This window comes from Brassica napus, chromosome C6, assembly GCF_020379485.1.
Source record: "Brassica napus cultivar Da-Ae chromosome C6, Da-Ae, whole genome shotgun sequence".
Classification (NCBI taxonomy): Eukaryota; Viridiplantae; Streptophyta; class Magnoliopsida; order Brassicales; family Brassicaceae; genus Brassica; species Brassica napus.
Window position 1 is genome coordinate 8,359,330 of NC_063449.1, and position 19,897 is coordinate 8,379,226.

General features: G+C 46.4%; 2 protein-coding genes across 2 annotated transcripts; one reads left to right on the top strand and one right to left on the bottom strand.

Moving 5' to 3' along the window:
- The first annotated feature begins 12,069 nt into the window (after positions 1-12,069).
- On the top strand, positions 12,070-14,567 carry LOC106420647. The gene is made up of 2 exons (XM_048759603.1): positions 12,070-13,033; positions 13,138-14,567. The coding sequence occupies exons 1-2, from the start codon at positions 12,070-12,072 to the stop codon at positions 14,565-14,567; spliced, it is 2,394 nt and encodes a 797-aa protein (XP_048615560.1).
- A 779-nt stretch (positions 14,568-15,346) lies between these two features.
- On the bottom strand, positions 15,347-18,174 carry LOC125588316 (meiosis-specific protein ASY2-like). Its single transcript, XM_048759604.1, has 7 exons — positions 17,796-18,174; positions 17,577-17,722; positions 17,475-17,498; positions 16,882-17,334; positions 16,622-16,804; positions 15,952-16,526; positions 15,347-15,830 (listed from the first exon to the last, which is right to left on the bottom strand). Exons 1-7 carry the CDS (start codon positions 18,172-18,174, stop codon positions 15,347-15,349), a joined length of 2,244 nt encoding a protein of 747 aa, XP_048615561.1.
- Positions 18,175-19,897: the final 1,723 nt, after the last annotated feature.

The following is a 19,897-nucleotide window of genomic DNA, read 5'->3' on the forward strand; positions in this document are numbered from 1 at the left end:
GAAGAGTATTGGGTTCCTTCGACACATTGTGTCTGACCAGGGCGTGTCAGTGGATCCGGAAAAGATTCAGTCCATACGAGATTGGCCACAGCCTAAAAATGCCACGAAGGTTAGGAGCCTTCTAGGGCTGGCCGGCTACTACAGGAAGTTTGTCAAAGGATTTGCGAGCTTGGCTCAACCTATGACACAACTTACGGGCAAAAACGTGAAGTTTTCCTGGACAGAGGGGTGTGAGAGGTGTTTCACAGCCTTAAAGGATATGCTGACGAGTGCACCGGTCTTGGTACTGCCTGAGGCAGAACAACCTTATGTAGTGTACACGGATGCGTCCATCTCTGGGTTGGGGTGTGTCCTGACTCAACATGGGAAGATGATTGCCTATGCTTCGAGACAATTGAGAAAGCATGAGGGAAACTATCCAACTCATGATTTGGAGATGGCGGCCGTGGTATTTGCATTGAAGATTTGGCGATCATATCTATATGGTGCTAAGGTGCAGATCCTTACCGACCATAAGTGCCTCAAGTACATATTCACTCAACCGGAATTGAATTTGAGGCAGAGACGATGGATGGAGTTTGTGACTGATTATGATTTGGATATTGCTTACCATCCCGGTAAGGCAACCTAGTATCAGATGCTTTGAGCCGTAGAAGGGCCGAGGTATCAGCTGAGAAGGAAGCAGATGTGCTGGAAGGAATGGTCCGGTCCTTGCATCTGAACACATTGGCCAGCGAGGACAAGCCTTTGGGTTTAGAGGCGGTGAACCAGGCTGATCTCCTTACCAAAATCAGACAAGCACAAGGCTTGGATGATAATTTACGGAAAGTTGCTCGGAATGAGTTAACTGAGTACCAGATCACCGCAGATGGAACCATTCTGGTGCGAGGACGAGTAAGCGTACCCAATGATAAGAGTCTAAAAGAAGAGATTATGAGGGACGCTCATAAATCCAAGTTCTCGGTACATCCTGGTGCCACAAAGATGTATCAAGACCTGAAGAGGTATTATCATTGGATACGTATGAAGGTGGACATAGCTGAGTGGGTGGCTAAGTGTGTTACTTGTTGGTTAGTCAAGGCAGAACATCAGGTTCCGAGTGGGTTGCTACAAATTTTACCCATTCCGGAATGGAAATGGGATCACATTACAATGGATTTTGTAACTGGTTTTCCCACTACCAGGAAAAGGAATGATGCGGTTTGGCTGGTAGTGGATAGACTCACCAAATCAGCACACTTCTTGCCTTTGAAGAAGTCAGATGGAGTCGACCAGATCGTGGTCAAGTACATGGATGAGGTTGTGTGGTTACATGGAGTTCCATCTAGCATTGTGTCGGATAGAGATTTGAGGTTTACTTCCCGTTTCTGTAAGGCTTTTCAAAAGGCTTTAGGAACGAGGGTAAACATGAGTACATCATACCATCCCCAGACAGATGGACAATCGGAACGCACGATCCGGACACTAGAGGATATGCTAAGGGCGTGTGTTTTGGATTGGGGCGATTCATTGGAAAAGTACTTGCCATTGGTGGAGTTTGCATACAACAACAGCTTTCACCGTAGCATTGGCATGTCCTCCTATGAGGCCTTGTATGGGCGGCCATGCAGGACACCATTATGCTGGACCCAAGTGGGGGAGCGCAGCATGATTGGACCAGAGATAGTAGAGGAGACGACTGAGAAAATTAAGTTTATACAAGACAAGATGAGGACAGCAGAAGCACTATGCTGACAAGCGTAGAAAGGATCTTGAGTTCGAAGTTGGGGATATGGTGTACCTGAAGATGATTATCTTTAAGGGAAGGGTAAGAGTCTCAGGAAGGAGGAAGTTAGATCCGGGATACTTGGGTCCATTCCGGATCGTTGAGAGGGTGGAGACAGTGGCGTACAAGTTGTACTTGCCGTCCAAGATGGATGCGTTCCACAACGTGTTTCATGTCTCTCAGCTAAGAAAGTGTCTATCGGATCAGGATGTTTTTATTCCAGAGATTCCATCTGATCTAGGAACGAACCTTACCTTAGAGACAAGGCCGGTTCAGATCATGGACAGAATGGAGAAGGCGACCATGAATAAAACAACCCAAATGCTCAAAGTAATATGGGAATGTAATGGTCGAGAGGAAACAGCTTGGGAAACATAGGCAAGGATGAAAGCTAAGTTTCCTGAGTGGATAAAACAGTTTGAGGATGAGGAACTTGGTGCGGATTCGAGGACGAATCCATATCAAGTGGGGAAGACTTGTAGCATCCCTGATCCTAGATAGGATCGTTGCAATGAGCCATGGTGCGAGGAGACGCACCAGTCAGGTCATCAGACCTAAGGACAAGCGTGTCATGGCTCATTGACAAGTTTAAGGGCGTCAGGATACTGAGACTTAACCAGGATGGAGTAAAGGGAAGTTTGAGAGAGCTGGACGAGTGATCCGGAAGCTGGGCGAGGCTCGGATCAAGCTCACTCAGGTGAGAGGAGTGTAGAGCTAGCTCAGTTAGTACAGATCACTCACTGGAGCTGATGGACTAGCTCATTCAGCTGGAGACAACTAGTGGCCAGCTCAACTCAGCTTGGCGGAGTGTTCCGGTCCGAGACCATTTAGCGGTTACATGGGCGGTTATGGAGGCTCGGTTAGGAGATGGGGCTGTGGCATGGACGATCAGCCTAAGGGCTTGGCTTTGGAACCATGATTGAAACCGACAGGATCAGGAGCAGTTGGAGGCAGTTGGGGACCGGTTAGGGCGGTTATTGCCGATTTGCAAGGGAGAGAGAGACACCTTTTCGGTTACAACTCCCACCCTTTCTCCCCCATGGCAGTTCCGACTCCCTCTCTCTATAAATACAGGGCCTTGGACTCAGATTTGCACACACAATTTCCTTAGGGAACCTCTGCCAAAATCGTTAGAGACATTCCCAAAGAAAGAGAGAGAGAACCGGCGATCCAAAGGGAGAACCGGCTAGAGTCTTGGCTGTTCCTGTGAAGACTTGATCGTGGAAGGCAAGGCCTGAAGAGATGGATACCAGACAGAGAGAAAAGGAGAAAGACAAGGAGAAGGAGATGGCGCCTGGGGAAGGAACGCCTAAGGTCAGTGGTGTGGCCGATGATCTGATCGGGCTTGTGGCCGGTTTGCTATGCGGCTACATCCATTCTCTCTATCTCTTTCGATCCGCTTATTCTGTATGTTTATTGTGTTGAATTGGATTGATCAGACATGGAACATTGAACCCAGGCCTTGGCCGGTTCAATAACCAAGTCCTTGGCCTTTGGCCAGACTGTCCATGATCGGATCTGATATTTCTGGGTCGATTTGTTGGAAACTGATTATGGGAATCTCTTAGTTGGGATTTATCAAGGATTATCATGAATTTTAATTAGTTTTTGCGAATTTATTTGAGTATGTTGATTTTTGGACAGAACCTAGATTCTAAGGAACCAAACCATGCTTTTCTAGACTTGATGTTAGGATATCGGCCTTATGTGTATGTAATGCGATTGGTGTGGTTTCAGGATCGGACATGGACCGTGGTAAAGGAAAGGCACCGTGAAGACTCTGGCCATGGGAAGATGTGTGGTGAATGGATCATTGTAGATAGATGTGAAGTATTGATAGCCTATTGTGCAAACTGTGAACTTATGATAGACTATGTGTGAATCTTATTAGTATGAACTTATGGATGATGTATGGATCTCATTTACATATATATACAATCGATTTGCCCCTTATGTTATTTTGTTAAGATTGAATTGTCTTGAACCTGAATGGAATTGAATGGAACTTAGAATTAAAAAACTTAGAACCGGAATCAATTAGTTATGGGATAAGTGTTAAGGCCGCGGATCAGATTGGGCTTAAGAGCCGGGATCGGGTCTTACAAGTTGGTATCAGAGCATGCTTGATTCTAGGATTTGTTTAGGTTATGTGTTCACCACACGTCCGGCTGTTGAGTCTCGTGGTTTGTTTGTTTGGTCTGATGTTTTGCTTAGTTCTAAATATCTTATGAGGTTTATCAGTTGGAACTAACTTTGTGTGTTTTCGCCTAAGGGAACTAAGAGGACCAAATCTCGGAAAGGAAAGGAGGCAGCATGCGTTTCCGGACCAACAGTGGCGAATGGTACTAATCTGACCCAAGTGTTGCTACCAGCTCAGACGGGGTTGGTTGATAATGTGACCGGAGAGCCTATAGTGCCGATCGTTCCTACTGAGGTTCGGATTGATGAGGTAGGCGGCCAGCAAGAGCTGGTAAATGAGGATGGAGCTGAGTCTTCCCATGTTGGGGAACGGGCTGGACTGAACACTGGTGCGGAAGAGTTGGTCGAACCATCCATGAAGGATGTGTTGGCCGCGGTCCAGGCAATGGGCACGCAGGTATTGGCCTTGACTAGGGCGTTCACTCCTCTGGTGAATTCCTCAGTAGGTCAGGTCGCACCTGCTCAAACAACAGCTCGTGCAACTCAGAGAACAGCTGGGACGGCAGCTCGTGTAGCTCAGACTGCTGCACAAGTGGCTCAGATAGCTGCTCGGACCGTCGAGGATCATGCAACGGTCGATGCAGATGTGATGGAGATCGACCCGCCAGCTCGGCCAGCTAAGAGAGTTGATTACCAGAGCGTGTTAGCTCACATATCTAAGCTGGGCACGAAGCAGTTTGCTGGTAGTGTTGATCCCTTTGAGGTAGACGAGTGGATGAGCAGGTTGGCTAGGAACTTCCGCTCAACTCGTTGCCCCGAGAAGTATATGAAAGACATTGCAGTTCACTTCCTGGAAGGTGACACACACAACTGGTGGTTGACGTTGGACAAACGCACCAATGGGTCTATTGAATTGTCTTGAACGTCAATGAAATTGAATGGAACTTAGAATTAAAATACTTAGAACCGGAATCAATTAGTTATGGGATAAGTGTTAAGGCCGCATATCAGATTGGGCTTAAGAGCCGGGATCGGGTCTTAGAAAAATCACCTTCAATATCGTGTCATCAAGATCAAACAAACTTAATATTCTGCAATTTATACAATTTAAAATAGAAAAAAATATATGCAAAAGGACAAAAATACAAATATAATACGTTGAACACGTTTTAAATGTGCGTTTGTAGCACTAGTTTGTATCTACAATAAATGGACCGGCCAACAAATTCAATTAGAACCATTCAATCTGTTTTGTTTTTTTCTTTCTGTTCACGTGTCACACTTGCCTAAAATGAAACTGAAATAATGAAATGATTTTTCCATACAGAAGAAAAAGATGTTGAAAGTTGACAAAAACAGAGATGTTGAAAATCAGACTACACTGAAAGTGAAACCCACTCTGTCAAAGACGTGAGCTTCTCTTCTTTGTCAACTTTTTTTTGGGTCAAAAACACATGTGGAGAATAGTTTGAACTGCACTTGTGTTGGCTTATTTACACCTTTTAGGTTTTTACACTTTGGGTAAAACTCTTTTCAAACAGTTATCAACTTGATTTTTTTTTTTTTTGTGGAATCAACTTGATTATATTATCGACGGAAAATCGGCCAACTTCAACTCTAAACCATAAACGTAAACCCTAAACCCTAAATCTAAACTTAAAACATCAACTTTAAACTCTAAATCATCAACTCTAAACCTTAAACCATGAAACATCAACTCTAAACCCTAAACTCTGTAACATCAACTCTAAACTCTAAACTCTAAACTCTAAACTTTCAAATCTAAACCCTAAAACATCATCTCTAAACACTAAACGTAAACCCTAAACCCTAAACCCTATATTTTTCTGAAATCCGAACCCTAAACCCTAAAACACTAAACCTTCAAATCTAAACCCTAAAACATCAACTCTAAACCCTAAATGTATACCCTAAACCCTAAAACTCTAAACCTTCAAATCTAAACCCTAAAACATCAACTCTAGGGTTTTAGGATTTAGGATTTAGGGTTTAGGGTTTAGAGTTGATGTTTTAGGTTTAGAGTTATTTTTTTAAGGTTTAGGGTTTAGAGTTTACTTTTTAGGGTTTAGGGTTTAGTGTTGATAGTTTAGGGTTTAGTGTTGATGGTTTAGGGTTTAGAGTTGAAGTTTAGGGTTTAGGGTTTACAGTTGATGTTTTAGGGTTTAGAGTTGAAGGTTTAGGGTTTAGGGTTTAGAGTTGATGTTTGAGGGTTTAGGGTTCGTATTTCATAAAAAAAGGTTTAAGATTGATGGTATAAGATTTAGGGTTTGTATTTCAAAAATATATTGTTTACGATGGTTTAGGGTTTAGAGTTGAGTTTTAGGGTTTAGAGTTTGAATTTCGAAATAGTATAATTCGAAAAAAATTAAAAAAAATTTTTTTTAGAATTTTATTTATTTAAATATTTATTTATTATATATATAAGGAATATTTTGCCACTTAATAAAAAAAATATTTTTGAAAATGTCAATTTAGTAATGGTAAAAGTGAAAAGTAGTAACATGAAAATGGTAAACTGGTAATTTCCCTGAAAAAGAAAAGAGTGACCAAAAGTTTCAACCTGATCGTGGATTGGAGGATTGAGATCAGTGGAGAAGAGAAAGTAGTTGAAACTTTGAATTTGATATATATATATATATATATATATATATATATATATATATATATATATATATATATATATATATATATATATATATATATTATTATATACAGAGAGTTACATGAATTATTGAGAGCAATCGCAGAGTGATTAAGGGATTGAGCAATCGATACTGACTTTGACATAGATACGTTTGATATATTTGACTGTCATTTATTGCTCTTGGTAATTCGACGAAGAAGAAGAATGAAGAAGATAAAAAACGAGTCGGGTGAAAGAAGAAGAAAGAAACAAGGTTGGACTATTTACAGGTATGGGTTTATTTAAAATTTGATTTTATATTGGTTTAACTGGTTAAAAATGATTTGGTTAACAATAAACCAACTAAAATCATGGTTTATGTGTAATTAAATTTAGAACCATTGATTTAGGGATAAATAAATTTATATTTTTCAGTTCAAGGAGAAATACGTTTATAACTTTAAATTAGGGGAGATTTAGCATTAGGTCATAGTTCGGTGGAGACACAGTGCTATATGATATTTTTTTTTTTGTCGATTATATTATTAAACCTTCTAGGCAAAAACTTCTAAACAATTAGAACTAGCAAAACAAATATAGAAAAATGATACACCAGTAGGGATCCAAAATAAACTAACACAAATCTATCTTGCGTGTGGATGACCAAAGATTTTTTATATAAAAGTTTCATACTTGCTTTTGGAATAGTTGAATCTCAAGGGAGATAATCTTTGTATTAATCCAAAACCACCACGTTTCAAACTGAATTGGAAACGATTGTCACTCTCTTTTTAATATTCCAGTAGAAGTCCCCGAGACGAGACAACTCTTTATATTGCTCTATTGAAAATAATAGAGTCAAAGAGATTACCTTTCCATAGAATTTCGTGCTGTCTTTCGAAGTAACCATAGTTTGCAGCAAGAACTCCATCACCATCAAATGAAGAACCATCAACGATTGAAGCCGGTACGACCCCTCGCCACCATCCGCAGTAGATATATCAATTACCTTTTCTAAACGGTTCAATTGAACCGAAATTTTTGTCTTACCAAATCTATTGGAAGAAACATACAAAAGAACAATAAAAAACTTTGCCAGATTTAAAATAAATTGACAATCAAATAAACCAAGTGATAAAAAGTAAAGCAAATAAAAAATAAAGAAGCAAAGCGAATCAGACAAGCTGATGTCAGAGTTATAGAAGCCTCTGGCCATCGGGTTAAAACTAAAAAAAAAATCTCTGTCTTTTTCTCTTGACGGCTAGGAACCTAATCGTTCTTAGACCACCTCCATCGGGAGGCTTTAGTTAGGGTTCCTTAAAAAAAACTAAAAAAAATAAATTAAAAAATATGGAAAAGAAGAGAATCGGTGCTAAACACAGCACTTTAAGAAATGGTAAGGACCTCATACGTGTCTATTTCTTATTGGGTGATGCCTTTTATGCAAAAAGGAAGAGAAAAAAAATTTGGTCTTTTTTCGTCGATGTTTCCAAAGTTTTTGTGCAAGAAAAATCGAATCGTTTGTGGAGAGAGAGAGAAGAGACGATTGGATCAAAGTGAAAAGAAGAAGATTTGATTTGTATCCGAAGGGGTTTACAGCAGCGGCAGGAGCGCGATGTAGAAGATGGATTACATCCCTCCACAAGGCCCATCGAATAACATGCCCTAGCCCGGCAAGCTTGACCAGTTTAGTCGGCTTAAGCGGCTAAAGATGTCGGCTCGACCCCAGAGTACTTTTAGCCGATCAGTTAAGCCGATCAAATATACTCGGCTTAGAGAGAACAGTACCAAGGCCCGCATACTCGGCCTTTAGCGACATAGCCCAAAGGACGACACGATTAGGGCATCACGGACGAGGACACTATAAGAAGGGATGAGGAGACAACGAAAAAGGGACTTTTTGGACAACTTACACACTAAGCGGATAGATTTAGGGTTTCCCAATCATCTCTTTGATCTGGTTGCTTAAACCTTCAGTCTTGTCTCCTTACTTCCCGTTAATCTTGTAACCCCTCTGTTTGATTCTACTAAAAAAGTCTTTAGTCACCCCATTTTCTAAGTTCATTATTCTAATCGACTGAATCCTGTACAAAAAATTGGCACCCACCATGGGGCTGACTAAAGCAACGTTCTAGATCTACATGGCTCAAGACGACGCCGCCTTCGGCGCTCCAGGCGAGGAACCGACACCCACGCCTGCGGCCGCGCCACCCATCACCTCAGATTTCATGAGCTCCGTCATGGCTCGACTTGTTCGCCAAGACGAAGTCCAAAAGACAACCAACGACCAACTCACTGCGTTGGTCGCGGCGCTCACAGCTCCCGATGGACAGACGAGCCGTCCCCAGCAGATACGCCGCCATCTCTTCAACACAAAACCTACAGCAACCGGAGGCGACCACGCCTCCGACGACTCGGAGCCCAATGAAACCCTTCTCGCCGACGCTCCCCTAGCAGGTTCAGATCTCGCAACGATACGCGAGATCGCAGAGCTCAAACTCAGTTTTCAACAGATGAGCGAGAAGATCCACCAGGTCACCAGCGCAGCTCCACAAATCGAGAGCGTACTCGCCGCAACCTCGCACACTCCTTTTACTCGCGCGCTAACTAGTGTGCAACTCGGAAAGAAAGAGAAGTTGCGCCTACCCGAGTACAAGCCCGGCGGAGACCCGGTGGAACATATGACGGCTTTTAACATCGCAATGGCGCGAGCTCAACTCCCTGACGATGAAAGGGATGCAGGTTACTGCCAGCTGTTCGTCGAGACTCTCCACGAGCAAGCCCTAACTTGGTTCTCCCAGTTGGAGGAGAACTCAATCGGATGTTTCCGCGACTTATCAGCAGCCTTTCTCAAGACGTACATCATTTTCACAAAGCGCAGCGCCACCGCCTCTAGCTTATGGAACCTCAACCAGAAAAAAGACCATAGCCTGCGCGAGTACATGGAGAAATTCAAAGCCGTGGTGTCAAAGATTGAAATCCCAGACGGGATCGCCATCGACGCTCTGCGCAACACCTTGTGGGTCCACTCCAAGTTCCGAGAGGACCTATACTAGAACCCAACTACGTCGCTCCATGACGCTATCGCGCGCTCCGATAATTTCATCCGAATGGAAGAAGATACCAATGCAATTCTCAGCAAGATGTGCACGCCCAAAGCTCCAGCGGCTAAAAACACTAATACGCGACAAGAACTGCGCCAGCACGCTCCGAAAGACAAAAGCGGTCGCAAAGACGGATATATGTATGTCGTCAACGAGAATAGCGTGCCGATCTCTACTCTCGTAGTTCGCGGAGAAGGGTGGAACAAGTGGGCAAGAGAGCTTGAATCGCCCGACAAACCAATCGATACAGTTTGCACCACCCAACCTACAGCGGGAGCCGGGTCAGCAGCGGGGCCTTCCAGGACCGTCGATCTCACCAAGCATTGCAAATATCACGACGTCAAGGGACATGATACCACAGAATGCAAGTCACTCTACGCGCATTATCTCTCGTCCCTTGCGAGCGGCGAATTTAAGTTTGAACCCTTGAAAGCTAAGCCAAAGAATGGCAAGAGCTGGACCAAGAACAAGGAAAGGAGAGCCCAGCGCAAGGCCACTGGCAAAGGTCGACAAAACGACACTCAACGGCGAGATGACGAGGAGGAAACCCCGAAGGATAACGGTGAGGGAGACTCCTCAGCCGACGAAGAGCACCCAGCTAATCGCAGACGCATCGAGGTTATACTCTCTCAGCAATCTTTGTCGTCCGACGACGATAACGATAATGCGCCTGTACTCGGAGATCTGAGGGATGTCCTGAAACGGAAGTTCAATTCCGAAAATGATAGTAGTCCCAAGCACAATGACCTCCGGACGATGCTGAATATACGGAAGTCTCGACGTATTTCGACAGGCAACGCTAACACCAATGAAGGGCCAATTAGCGACCTCCGAGATAAACTCAACGCTGGCATATGCGACCTTCGCATACAACTCAACCGTTCGAAACCAATGGACTTACGACGACAGCTGGAGCGAGCTAAAGGTCATTCTCAACCTCCAGCGCATGACACCAGCGTATCCACAGACCTGCGCACCTTACTAGACTCTAAGCGAGTACAAACGGGACAGTCGTTGAATGTCATCATGGGCGGCTCCCCTCCTAGCGGAGAATCTGTTCGCTCTGTGAGAGACTACCGTCGACAAGTCGCGACTTCCCAGAAGTGGCCGACTAAACCGACAAGTCATCCTCCGATAACCTTCTCGCCGGATGATGCGGAAGGAGTTCACGCCCCCCATAACGATCCTCTTCTCGTCGTCCTTGGAATTGGAGAATACGATGTCACCAAGATCCTCATTGACACCAGAAGTTCCGTCGACCTCATCTTCCGAGGAACTCTGTAGAAGATGGGAGTCGATCTTGACGACATAAAAGCGTCCTCCAGAACGTTAACCGGATTCAATGGATCCTCCGAAACTATCTTGGGAATGATCCGCCTCCCGGTACGCGCGTGCGGCGTTACTCGAACAGTTAAGTTTGCTGTCGTAAGCACGAAAGCTCCGTATCACGCTATACTCGGCACCCCTTGGCTACACTCGATGCAAGCCGTTCCTTCCACCTACCACTAGTGCGTCAAGTTCCCTGGCACGGACGGAAAGATAAAAACGTTGCGAGGTTATCAAAAGGCCGCTAGGGATCTCCTAGTCGCCACAGTCAAACTTCAACAGTCATCTCTACCCGTTAATTCTGTGTCTCCCCCAAGCTCAAAAGTCTGTTCCCAAGAAAGCGAGGTTCTCGAGTTACCTATTGACGACGCCGATCAAAGTCGAACCGAAAGGGTTGGTGCATACCTTTCCGAGGAAATGCAGGAGTCAGTTCTGGATTTCCTCAGAAAGAACGTGTCTACATTCGCTTGGTCTATGGCATACATGAAGGGCATCAACCCAACTATAATGACTCACGAACTAAACGTCGACCCAACGTTCAAACCTATCCGCCAGAAGCGACGTAAGCTCGGCCTTGATAGGTCGAGGGCCGTAAACGAAAAAGTTGACAGGCTACTCGGCGCGGGTTCGATCGCTGAGGTCCGCTACCCCGAATGGTTGGTAAATCCGGTAGTCGTCAAAAAGAAAAATGGCAAGTGGCGCGTCTGCGTCGACTTCACCGATTTGAATAAAGTCTGCCCAAAGGATAGCTACCCTCTTCCCAACATTGACCGTTTAGTCGAGTCTACGGCTGGAAACGAGATGCTGACCTTCATGGACGCCTTCTCTGGATACAATCAAATAATGATGCACACGGATGATCGCGAGAAGACAGCCTTCATCACAGATACGGGAACCTACTGCTACAAGGTCATGCCGTTCGGTTTGAAGAACGCCGGAGCAACCTACCAACGACTTGTGAACAAGATGTTCGCAGATAAGCTGGGCATCACCATGGAAGTGTACATCGACGACATGTTGGTTAAGTCACTCCATTCCACTGATCACCTCCGTTATCTGCAAGATGCTTCGAAACTATCAACAAATACGGCATGAAGCTGAACCTAGCAAAGTGCACATTCGGAGTCTCTTCAGGCGAGTTCCTTGGCTACATAGTCACGCAGCAAGGAATCGAGGCGAACCCGAAGCAAATATCTGCGGTCCTGAACCTCCCAAGTCCGAAGAACAGTAGAGAAGTGCAACGGCTCACGGGCAGGATAGCTGCTCTAAATCATTTCATCTCCAGATCCACCGACAAGTGCATCCCCTTTTACGATCTCTTGCGAGGAAACAAGAAGTTCATTTGGGATGAGAAGTGCAAGGATGCATTTACTCAACTCAAGCAATACCTGACAACACCTCCAGTACTCGCTAAGCCGGATGTCGGTGATGTTCTATCTCTCTATATTGCGGTGTCACAAGCTGCAGTCAGCAGCGTTCTGATAAAGGAAGAATGCGACGAACAAAAGCCCATCTTCTACACGAGCAGACGCATGACAGGACCAGAGAGCCGATACCCGACTCTGGAAAAGATGGCTTTAGCAGTTGTCGAGGCAGCAAGAAAGCTTCGACCATATTTCCAGTCACATTCAGTGGAGGTACTGACTGATCAACCTCTCCGAACGATACTCCAAAACACCAACAGATCTGGCAGACTCACGAAGTGGGCCATCGAACTCGGCGAGCTCGATATTACCTACAAGAACCGCACAGCGGCGAAGTCCCAAGTCCTTGCGGACTTCCTGGTCGAGTTGGCCCCAGAATTGGAACAAGATCTTATACTTCCAAGCTCAAACTGGACGCTGCACGTCGATGGATCATCGACCAACAAGGGAGCAGGTTCCGGAGTCCAACTACAGTCCCCGACCGGAGAGCTAATCAGGCAGTCTTTCAGCTTTGGCTTTCCCGCGTCAAACAACGAAGCAGAGTACGAATCTCTGATCGCCGGACTCCGCTTAGCAAAAGCCTTAAAAGCTAAACGACTAAGCGCCTATTGCGACTCTCAATTAGTCGCCAGTCAGTTCAGCGGCGACTACGATGCCCGCAACGACCGAATGGACGCGTATCTCAAAATAGTCAAAGCCTGGCAGCAGAGTTTGAGTTTTTCGAACTCATCAAAGTTCCAAGAGGCGAAAACGTCTGCGCCGACGCCCTCGCGGCCCTTGGCAGCAAACTTCATGATCAAGTTAAATGCACCATCCCGATACATCGTATCGAGAAACCAAGCATCAATATATTAACCGACCAAACACTCGTCGTTGGCCCGGTCATCGAACCCGCTACCCCAGATGACGACGGATTTGGTCCTGATTGGAGAACTAAGTTTATCGACTACCTCTCGAAGGGAGAACTCCCAAACGAAAAATGGGCAGCTCGCCGACTAAAAACACGCAGCGCCCATTACGTCGTTCTTGACGATGAACTACACCACTGGACCGCAAGTAAAGTGCTCCTAAAATGCATTCATGGCGACGAGACAGCAAGGGTTATGGCAGAGACGCACGACGGCGCTGGCGAAAATCATTCGGGCGGACGTGCATTAGCAATCAAAGTAAGAAGCTTAGGCTTTTTCTGGCCAACAATGAACGCAGATTGCGAGTCTTACGCGAGAAGCTGCGACAAGTGCCAACGGCACACACCTAGTATCCATTGTCCAACCGAAATGTTGCGAACAACCACCGCTCCGTACCCGTTCATGCGACGGGCAATGGACATCATAGGACCACTTCCCTGTTTCCGCCAAAGACGCTTCATCCTCGTCCTCACCGACTACTTCACCAAATGGATCGACGCTGAAGCATACGCTCAAGTCACAGACAAAGAAGTCCGCGGTTTCGTCTTGAAAAATATTATTTGCCGCCACGGTTTACATTATGAGATCGTTACCGATAACGGATCACAGTTCATGTCAGGCAATTCCAAGGAGTTCTGTGGCAAATGGAACATTCGACTAAGCCCCTCCACTCCTCGTTACCCGCAAGGTAATGGCCAGGCAGAATCCTCCAACAAACTCATCATCAATGGCATTAAAAAGCGTCTGGATCTGAAAAAGGGTCATTGGGCTGACGAACTCGATGGAGTCTTGTGGAGCCATCGCACAACCCCGCGAGGATCGACTAAATCGACACTTTTCTCCCTCGCCTACGGCGTAGAAGCCATGGCTCCTGCTGAAGTAAACGTTTCAAGCCTCCGACGTTCCAAAATGCCTCAATACGTCGAGCTGAACAAGGAGATGCTACTGAATGCCCTTGATGAGATAGAAGAACGACGAGGTCAAGCTCTGCTGCGCATCCAAAATTATCAACATCAGATAGAGAGTTACTACAACAAAAAGGTCTGTGCCCGACCTCTGGAACTCGGTGACCTCGTCATGCGCAAAGTGTTTGAGAACACTAAGGAGCTAAACGCCGGTAAACTCGGCGCCAGGTGGGAGGGACCTTACAAAATCATCAAAGTCGTCAAACCTGGCGCATACCGACTTCAAACGTCGCGCGGAGAAGAAGTTCCCCGATCATGGAACTCGATGCACCTACGACGTTTCTACTCGTAGGTGTATTATTTAAAAAAAAAAAAAAAACGAGTAGATGCACCCCCGTGGTCACTTCTACTCGACCGAGTAAATGCGCCACTCACGGCCACTTTTACTCGGGGAAAATGAACTACGAATGGCTTGATCCTCAACCGAGGTACGTAGGCAGCCTTAACAGGTCCAGCTGTAACAAAATCAAAGTTAAAATCTTGTTTAGTCCCCGACCGAGTAAATAATGATTTTCGTACTTAACGGCTCCCGAACCTCCAGCAGAGGACACGTGGATGCTCACATTCCTTTGCCTATAGCTATGTCCTGATCAGACACTTGGCTTAAGGACCATACGGTCACGAGTCACCTACGCCCAAAAGCGTTGACCGGCCAAACAGAGTGAATCTTCGCCTTTCTTCGACGAACGAGTAACGGATTAGCTACCCGGTTACTCGAATGTCACTGAGGAAACAGATAAAAGAACCTTCCACTCTCGGATTCAATTCCTTGTTTTCGAAACTTGAACAAACGCACTTAGTCGTGATCTCAAATCGAAGTACAACAAGGTCTGAACAAACCCCTTTTAGCGGGTTGTTTCGTTATCTACTTGCAAAAGCTAAAACTCAGAAATCTAACGTTTCTAGTCGATTATATCGCGAAACTATAAAGATAGCTGAAAAATTACTTAGACAAATTGCAAGTATAGATAAAGGAACGCAACAAAAACATAAATTAAAAGACATATGTCTAAACGTACAACAAGGGGTCTACCAAGACCACAAACACAGAAATATATAAAATACAACATTCTAAGAAGGCTCAGTCGGGTCCTCAGCAATGGGAGCAACTGTCTCTTCCGGTCGAGTCGAGGTAAGAAGGTCCGCACCAGGAGGAGAGCTTACGGCATCTCCCTCGACGACATCGTCGGTCTTATCTTCCTCACTTGGGCGTGATCGCGATATCTCTCCAGCATCGTCATCCCCCTCTCCGTCTTGCTCCCCCGACGAAGAATCCGAGACGACAACAGGATCTTCAACGCCCGCCTTCTCAACCCCTTCTTCGGCGACTGGAGTACCTTCCTTGGGGATCTCCTCTATGCCCTCCTTCTCGCGTGATTCCCTACAAACGCCCTCTTCGGGGACCACGACTTGTTCCGTCGGGGCCGAGGTGACATCACCCAGCGGCTCCTCAGGCATCTCTTCGGTCACCTCACGCAAAGTGATAAGCTGAGAGGCTGTCTCCAGACTGATCAGGTTCACATTCGACCCGTAGGGGTCGAACGTTCTCCTGAACCTGTCTTCCACAAAACGAGAAGGGAGAACAAGCAGAGAAAGGGAGAAGTCTCTGTCGGCCAGCGGACTTACTCGCAGCTTGGTGACTTCAGCCCTCATAGAGCCTTTCCTGCTCGGCAAACATGTCGATCATGTCTTGCGGGATTTCTGTTCCGCTATCCCTTATCATCTCAAGGCATTTCTTCGTCCCCGAGGCTTGCCCGTACAGGTTTTTCGCCTTCCCAAGGGCGTCCAAGCGAGCAAAGTGATCTCGTACGCGAGTAACGGAACGATTCGCCTTCTCGATCATAGCTGCTTCGACCTTTTCCCTTTCTCGGGTGACTTCAAGGCTCCGGGAATCCTTCAGACGCTGTCTCTCCCTGACCAACTTGTCTACTGCGGCGTCCCTCTCCGCGAGTAGCTCAGTCTTCTCCTTTTCAAGGCCCGCAGCGATCCCTTCCAGATGAGTCTTCTCGCGGACCAACTCCTTCTTCGCCGCCCTGTCAGTCTTCAGCTTGTTCTCAAGCTCTTCGAACTTAACTCGAAGGACTTCCTTCTCCTTTGCTGCCTTCTCATTGCCCTGCTTAAGCTCAGCTCTCACTCTGTCGATGACCTTCAGCCTCGTTGCAGCAAGTTTGTCCGCAGCTCCCAATTGGACCATTGTCTGCTTCAAGGTAGTATCGTACCTTTCGACAAGAAAGTTCATGCTCCCATCACTCTGCAAAGCAGTAAGGAATTGATTAGTCAAGATGGCTGTGTTCGACAATTTCACAAGGAAATACAAAAGAGATTATAAAGGGGAAGCAAGATTACCCGAGCTCTCAAGGCAGCGGCGTCGATGTACTCGTCTGTAAAGAAAAGGTCCTCCAACTGCGGCATTTCCTTCGTCCCACCGCGAATTTGGCGCGTCAGCTCCGCGCATCGAAGGGGATTAAGGATCAAGGGAGTTTTCTCGTCATACAGAAACTCCACACGATCGGGATATTCAACTCTCCCCTTTTTTAGAAGGGAGCCCTCCAAACGAGGACCCCTACTCGTAGAAGAGCCAGGGACCGACTCCTTTGTGCCAAGACCTTCCTTTTCTTCTCTAAAGGCACGTTAGGGGTGGCATCATCCTCCCTAACGGCATCGATTGGGGTTAGCACGACGACTGAAGAACCAGGCTCAACTCCAGCGGCCTTCTTCTTAGTTTTCTTTTTGGGATGCTCTACGGGCACCGCGTCGTTCGTAGCGGTCTCCTCATCCCGGGAATTCGCCTCGTCGCGTGCCCGCTTTTTCTTCTTCTTCTTTGTCCCTTGACCCTCAGAAGACGTAGCGAGAGAATCAGACAAAACCGGAGAAGCCTCATCCACTGGTTTCTCCATCGTCTTCTTGTCTTTCTTCTTCTTTTTGGGACTCGGAGCAGAAGGCTCGACGCTAACGCCCTCGTCGTTTGAATTGGAGGCTCCCTCCTTTGAAGCCCCACGATCCCCGGAAGCTCCAGCACCTCCAGAGTTAGTCGTCTCCGAAGGATCAACGGGAGCCGACTACTTCGACAGCAACTGCAGCCTTCCCTTCAGCAAGGCGCTCAAATCCGGAACTCCTTCCATCTCCCTGGCTTTGTTAAAAAGCTTCTGTTGTTTCCGAGTAAACAGGGAAAGACGCGACTTGCGGGGACCAAGGATACATGGAAGCCTCGACTCCCAATCAACTGCAAAAGACAAAGGTTTAAGGTTAAGGAATCATTGAGCCTACCTTGACAAGTCGAAAGAGTTTCTAGAAAGCAAACCATGAGTCTACCTCTAGCGATTCTAGCTTGTTGATGACGAATCCACTCGCGACTAAGGTCCGGCCAACAAAGATGACTATGCGTTGCTATCGCTTGCGCACTCTCAAAGAACTTCTCCGGGTAGGCGATCGTATTCAGGTGACGAACTGCACAAAAAGCAAAAGAATAAAAACGGTTAGACTCGTCGAGTAAAGAACAGACAAACAACAAGATTTCTACCAAGTTCTTTATTCCATAAAAAGCGGAAGTCGTCCCCAGGCGGTTCTTCAAAAGCATGCTTGTCGGATTTGATGTAGAAGTACGCACGCTGCCAGTCCTGCGTCTTATTTGGATGACCGGTCAGAACGTTGTAACTCGCACGCATCTTCACCGAGAAAATCCCGTTCGGCTCCGCCTTCGTGAAGGTAAGCTCTTCGAATACCCTCACACTCATCGAGATGTCCATCTCTGCCGCCATAACCATCAGCATGACCGCTATACGTAATGACCCATTCAACAACTGAGAGATAGCAATATCCCGGCGGTACGCGTACGAGGTGATCAACCGGGGGATCAGGAACCAGAGCTTGGTCTGATCTTTGAAATAGGACTCATACATGCATTGATACCCAACTGGAGGCGACCAAGGACGTTGTTCAGTAGATGGAATGAGATAGGTAATGCCAGTACCGCCGCACTGTCTCAAGAGATCTTTCACAGTCTTGTCGGAGGAGCAGGAGCTAAACACATTCCCCCACGATTGAACTCGCGGGTCGCGTAGTACTTCAGAAGGAAGACGGGGGAGCTCTTCAAAGATCCCACCCGGATGGTAAATAACGGGACGACAATCAATCTGATCATAAGGAATGCTCTGCACCACAGGACGACGCTCCGTTTGGCCAGAACGAACCCCCCGTCGAGCCCGCCTTCGAGGCCTTGCGACTGATCTAGGCGCTTCAGAGCCACTACCGCTCACGTTTTCACCCTCGTCTCTGAGGCTTCCCTCAACCCCAACGCATTCCTCGTCTTCGACTCGCCCTTCTTCTTCTTCTTCACGAAATTGTCGGTGGGCGTCAGCGACTAAAAGGCGCTGAGAAAGGCTCATGTTCTCTGTATCCCTAAGCGCGTCGCGGTGAATCAGCTCAAACTCGTCTAACGGGTTACCATTCGCGTCTTTAGCCGGACTCGAGGAATCTGCGATATCTTTCCCTTTCTCTTCACGAGACAATCGACTCTTCGAAGCCATGTCTACTAACTCGGGGGAACGACTAAACCGGAAATTAAAATAAACCACGCTATCCTTGAGGCGTATCTAGAGAGAGAAAGTAAAAGTAGAGAGAAGGGAGAGAAAGCGGAATACCTGAACTTGCAGAGAAGAATGACGAAAGCGAAAGGGAGGAGCCAATTTATAGCAAAAACAAGGGCACATCCTCCGAAGCGCAATCATTAGGTCTACAGAAGCCTAAATGGGTCTCAAAGGCCGCCTAAATACCCAAAGGCTTACTCGTGACAGTTCTGTTTCTCGCTCAAACCGATCTCTAATTGAGATGCCCGACCAAAATTAATCCCCGATTTTGGTCTAAACCGGTTTTCTAACGTAAACCGATGAGATAAGCTTGAGCTCTTATATCGGGATAATTCGCCGACTGAGTAAAACGTGCCTCCGCGACAAAAACCTCGGCGAGCAAAGCAGATCATGAAGAAGTACTACTCTAAGCGACAATAAAACAGCGTGCGACTAAACACACTAGGACCTGTTATACGAACGAACCTGACCCACAAATTCACTGAGACCGCTACGCCGCTCACAAGTGAACTGGGGGGGGGGGGACTTATTGTAGGAGATGGATTACATCCCTCCACAAGGCCCATCGAATAATAGACCCTAGCTCGGCAAGCTTGACCAGTTTAGTCGGCTTAAGCGGCTAAAGATGTCGGCTCGACCCCAGAGTACTTTTAGCCGATCAGTTAAGCCGATCAAATATACTCGGCTTAGAGAGAACAGTACCAATGCCCGCATACTCGGCCTTTAGCGACAAGGCCCAAAGGACGACACGATTAGGGCATCAAGGACGAGGACACTATAAGAAGGGATGAGGAGACAACGAAAAAGGGACTTTTTGGACAACTTACACACTAAGCGGCTAGATTTAGGGTTTCCTAATCATCTCTTTGATCTGGTTGTTTAAAGCTTCAGTCTTGTCTCCTTACTTCCCGTTAATCTTGTAACCCCTCTGTTTGATTCGAATAAAAAAGTCTTTAGTCACCCCATTTTCTAAGTTCATTATTCTAATCGACTGAATCCTGTACAAACACGCGAGCAAGTAGGGTCGGCGGAACGA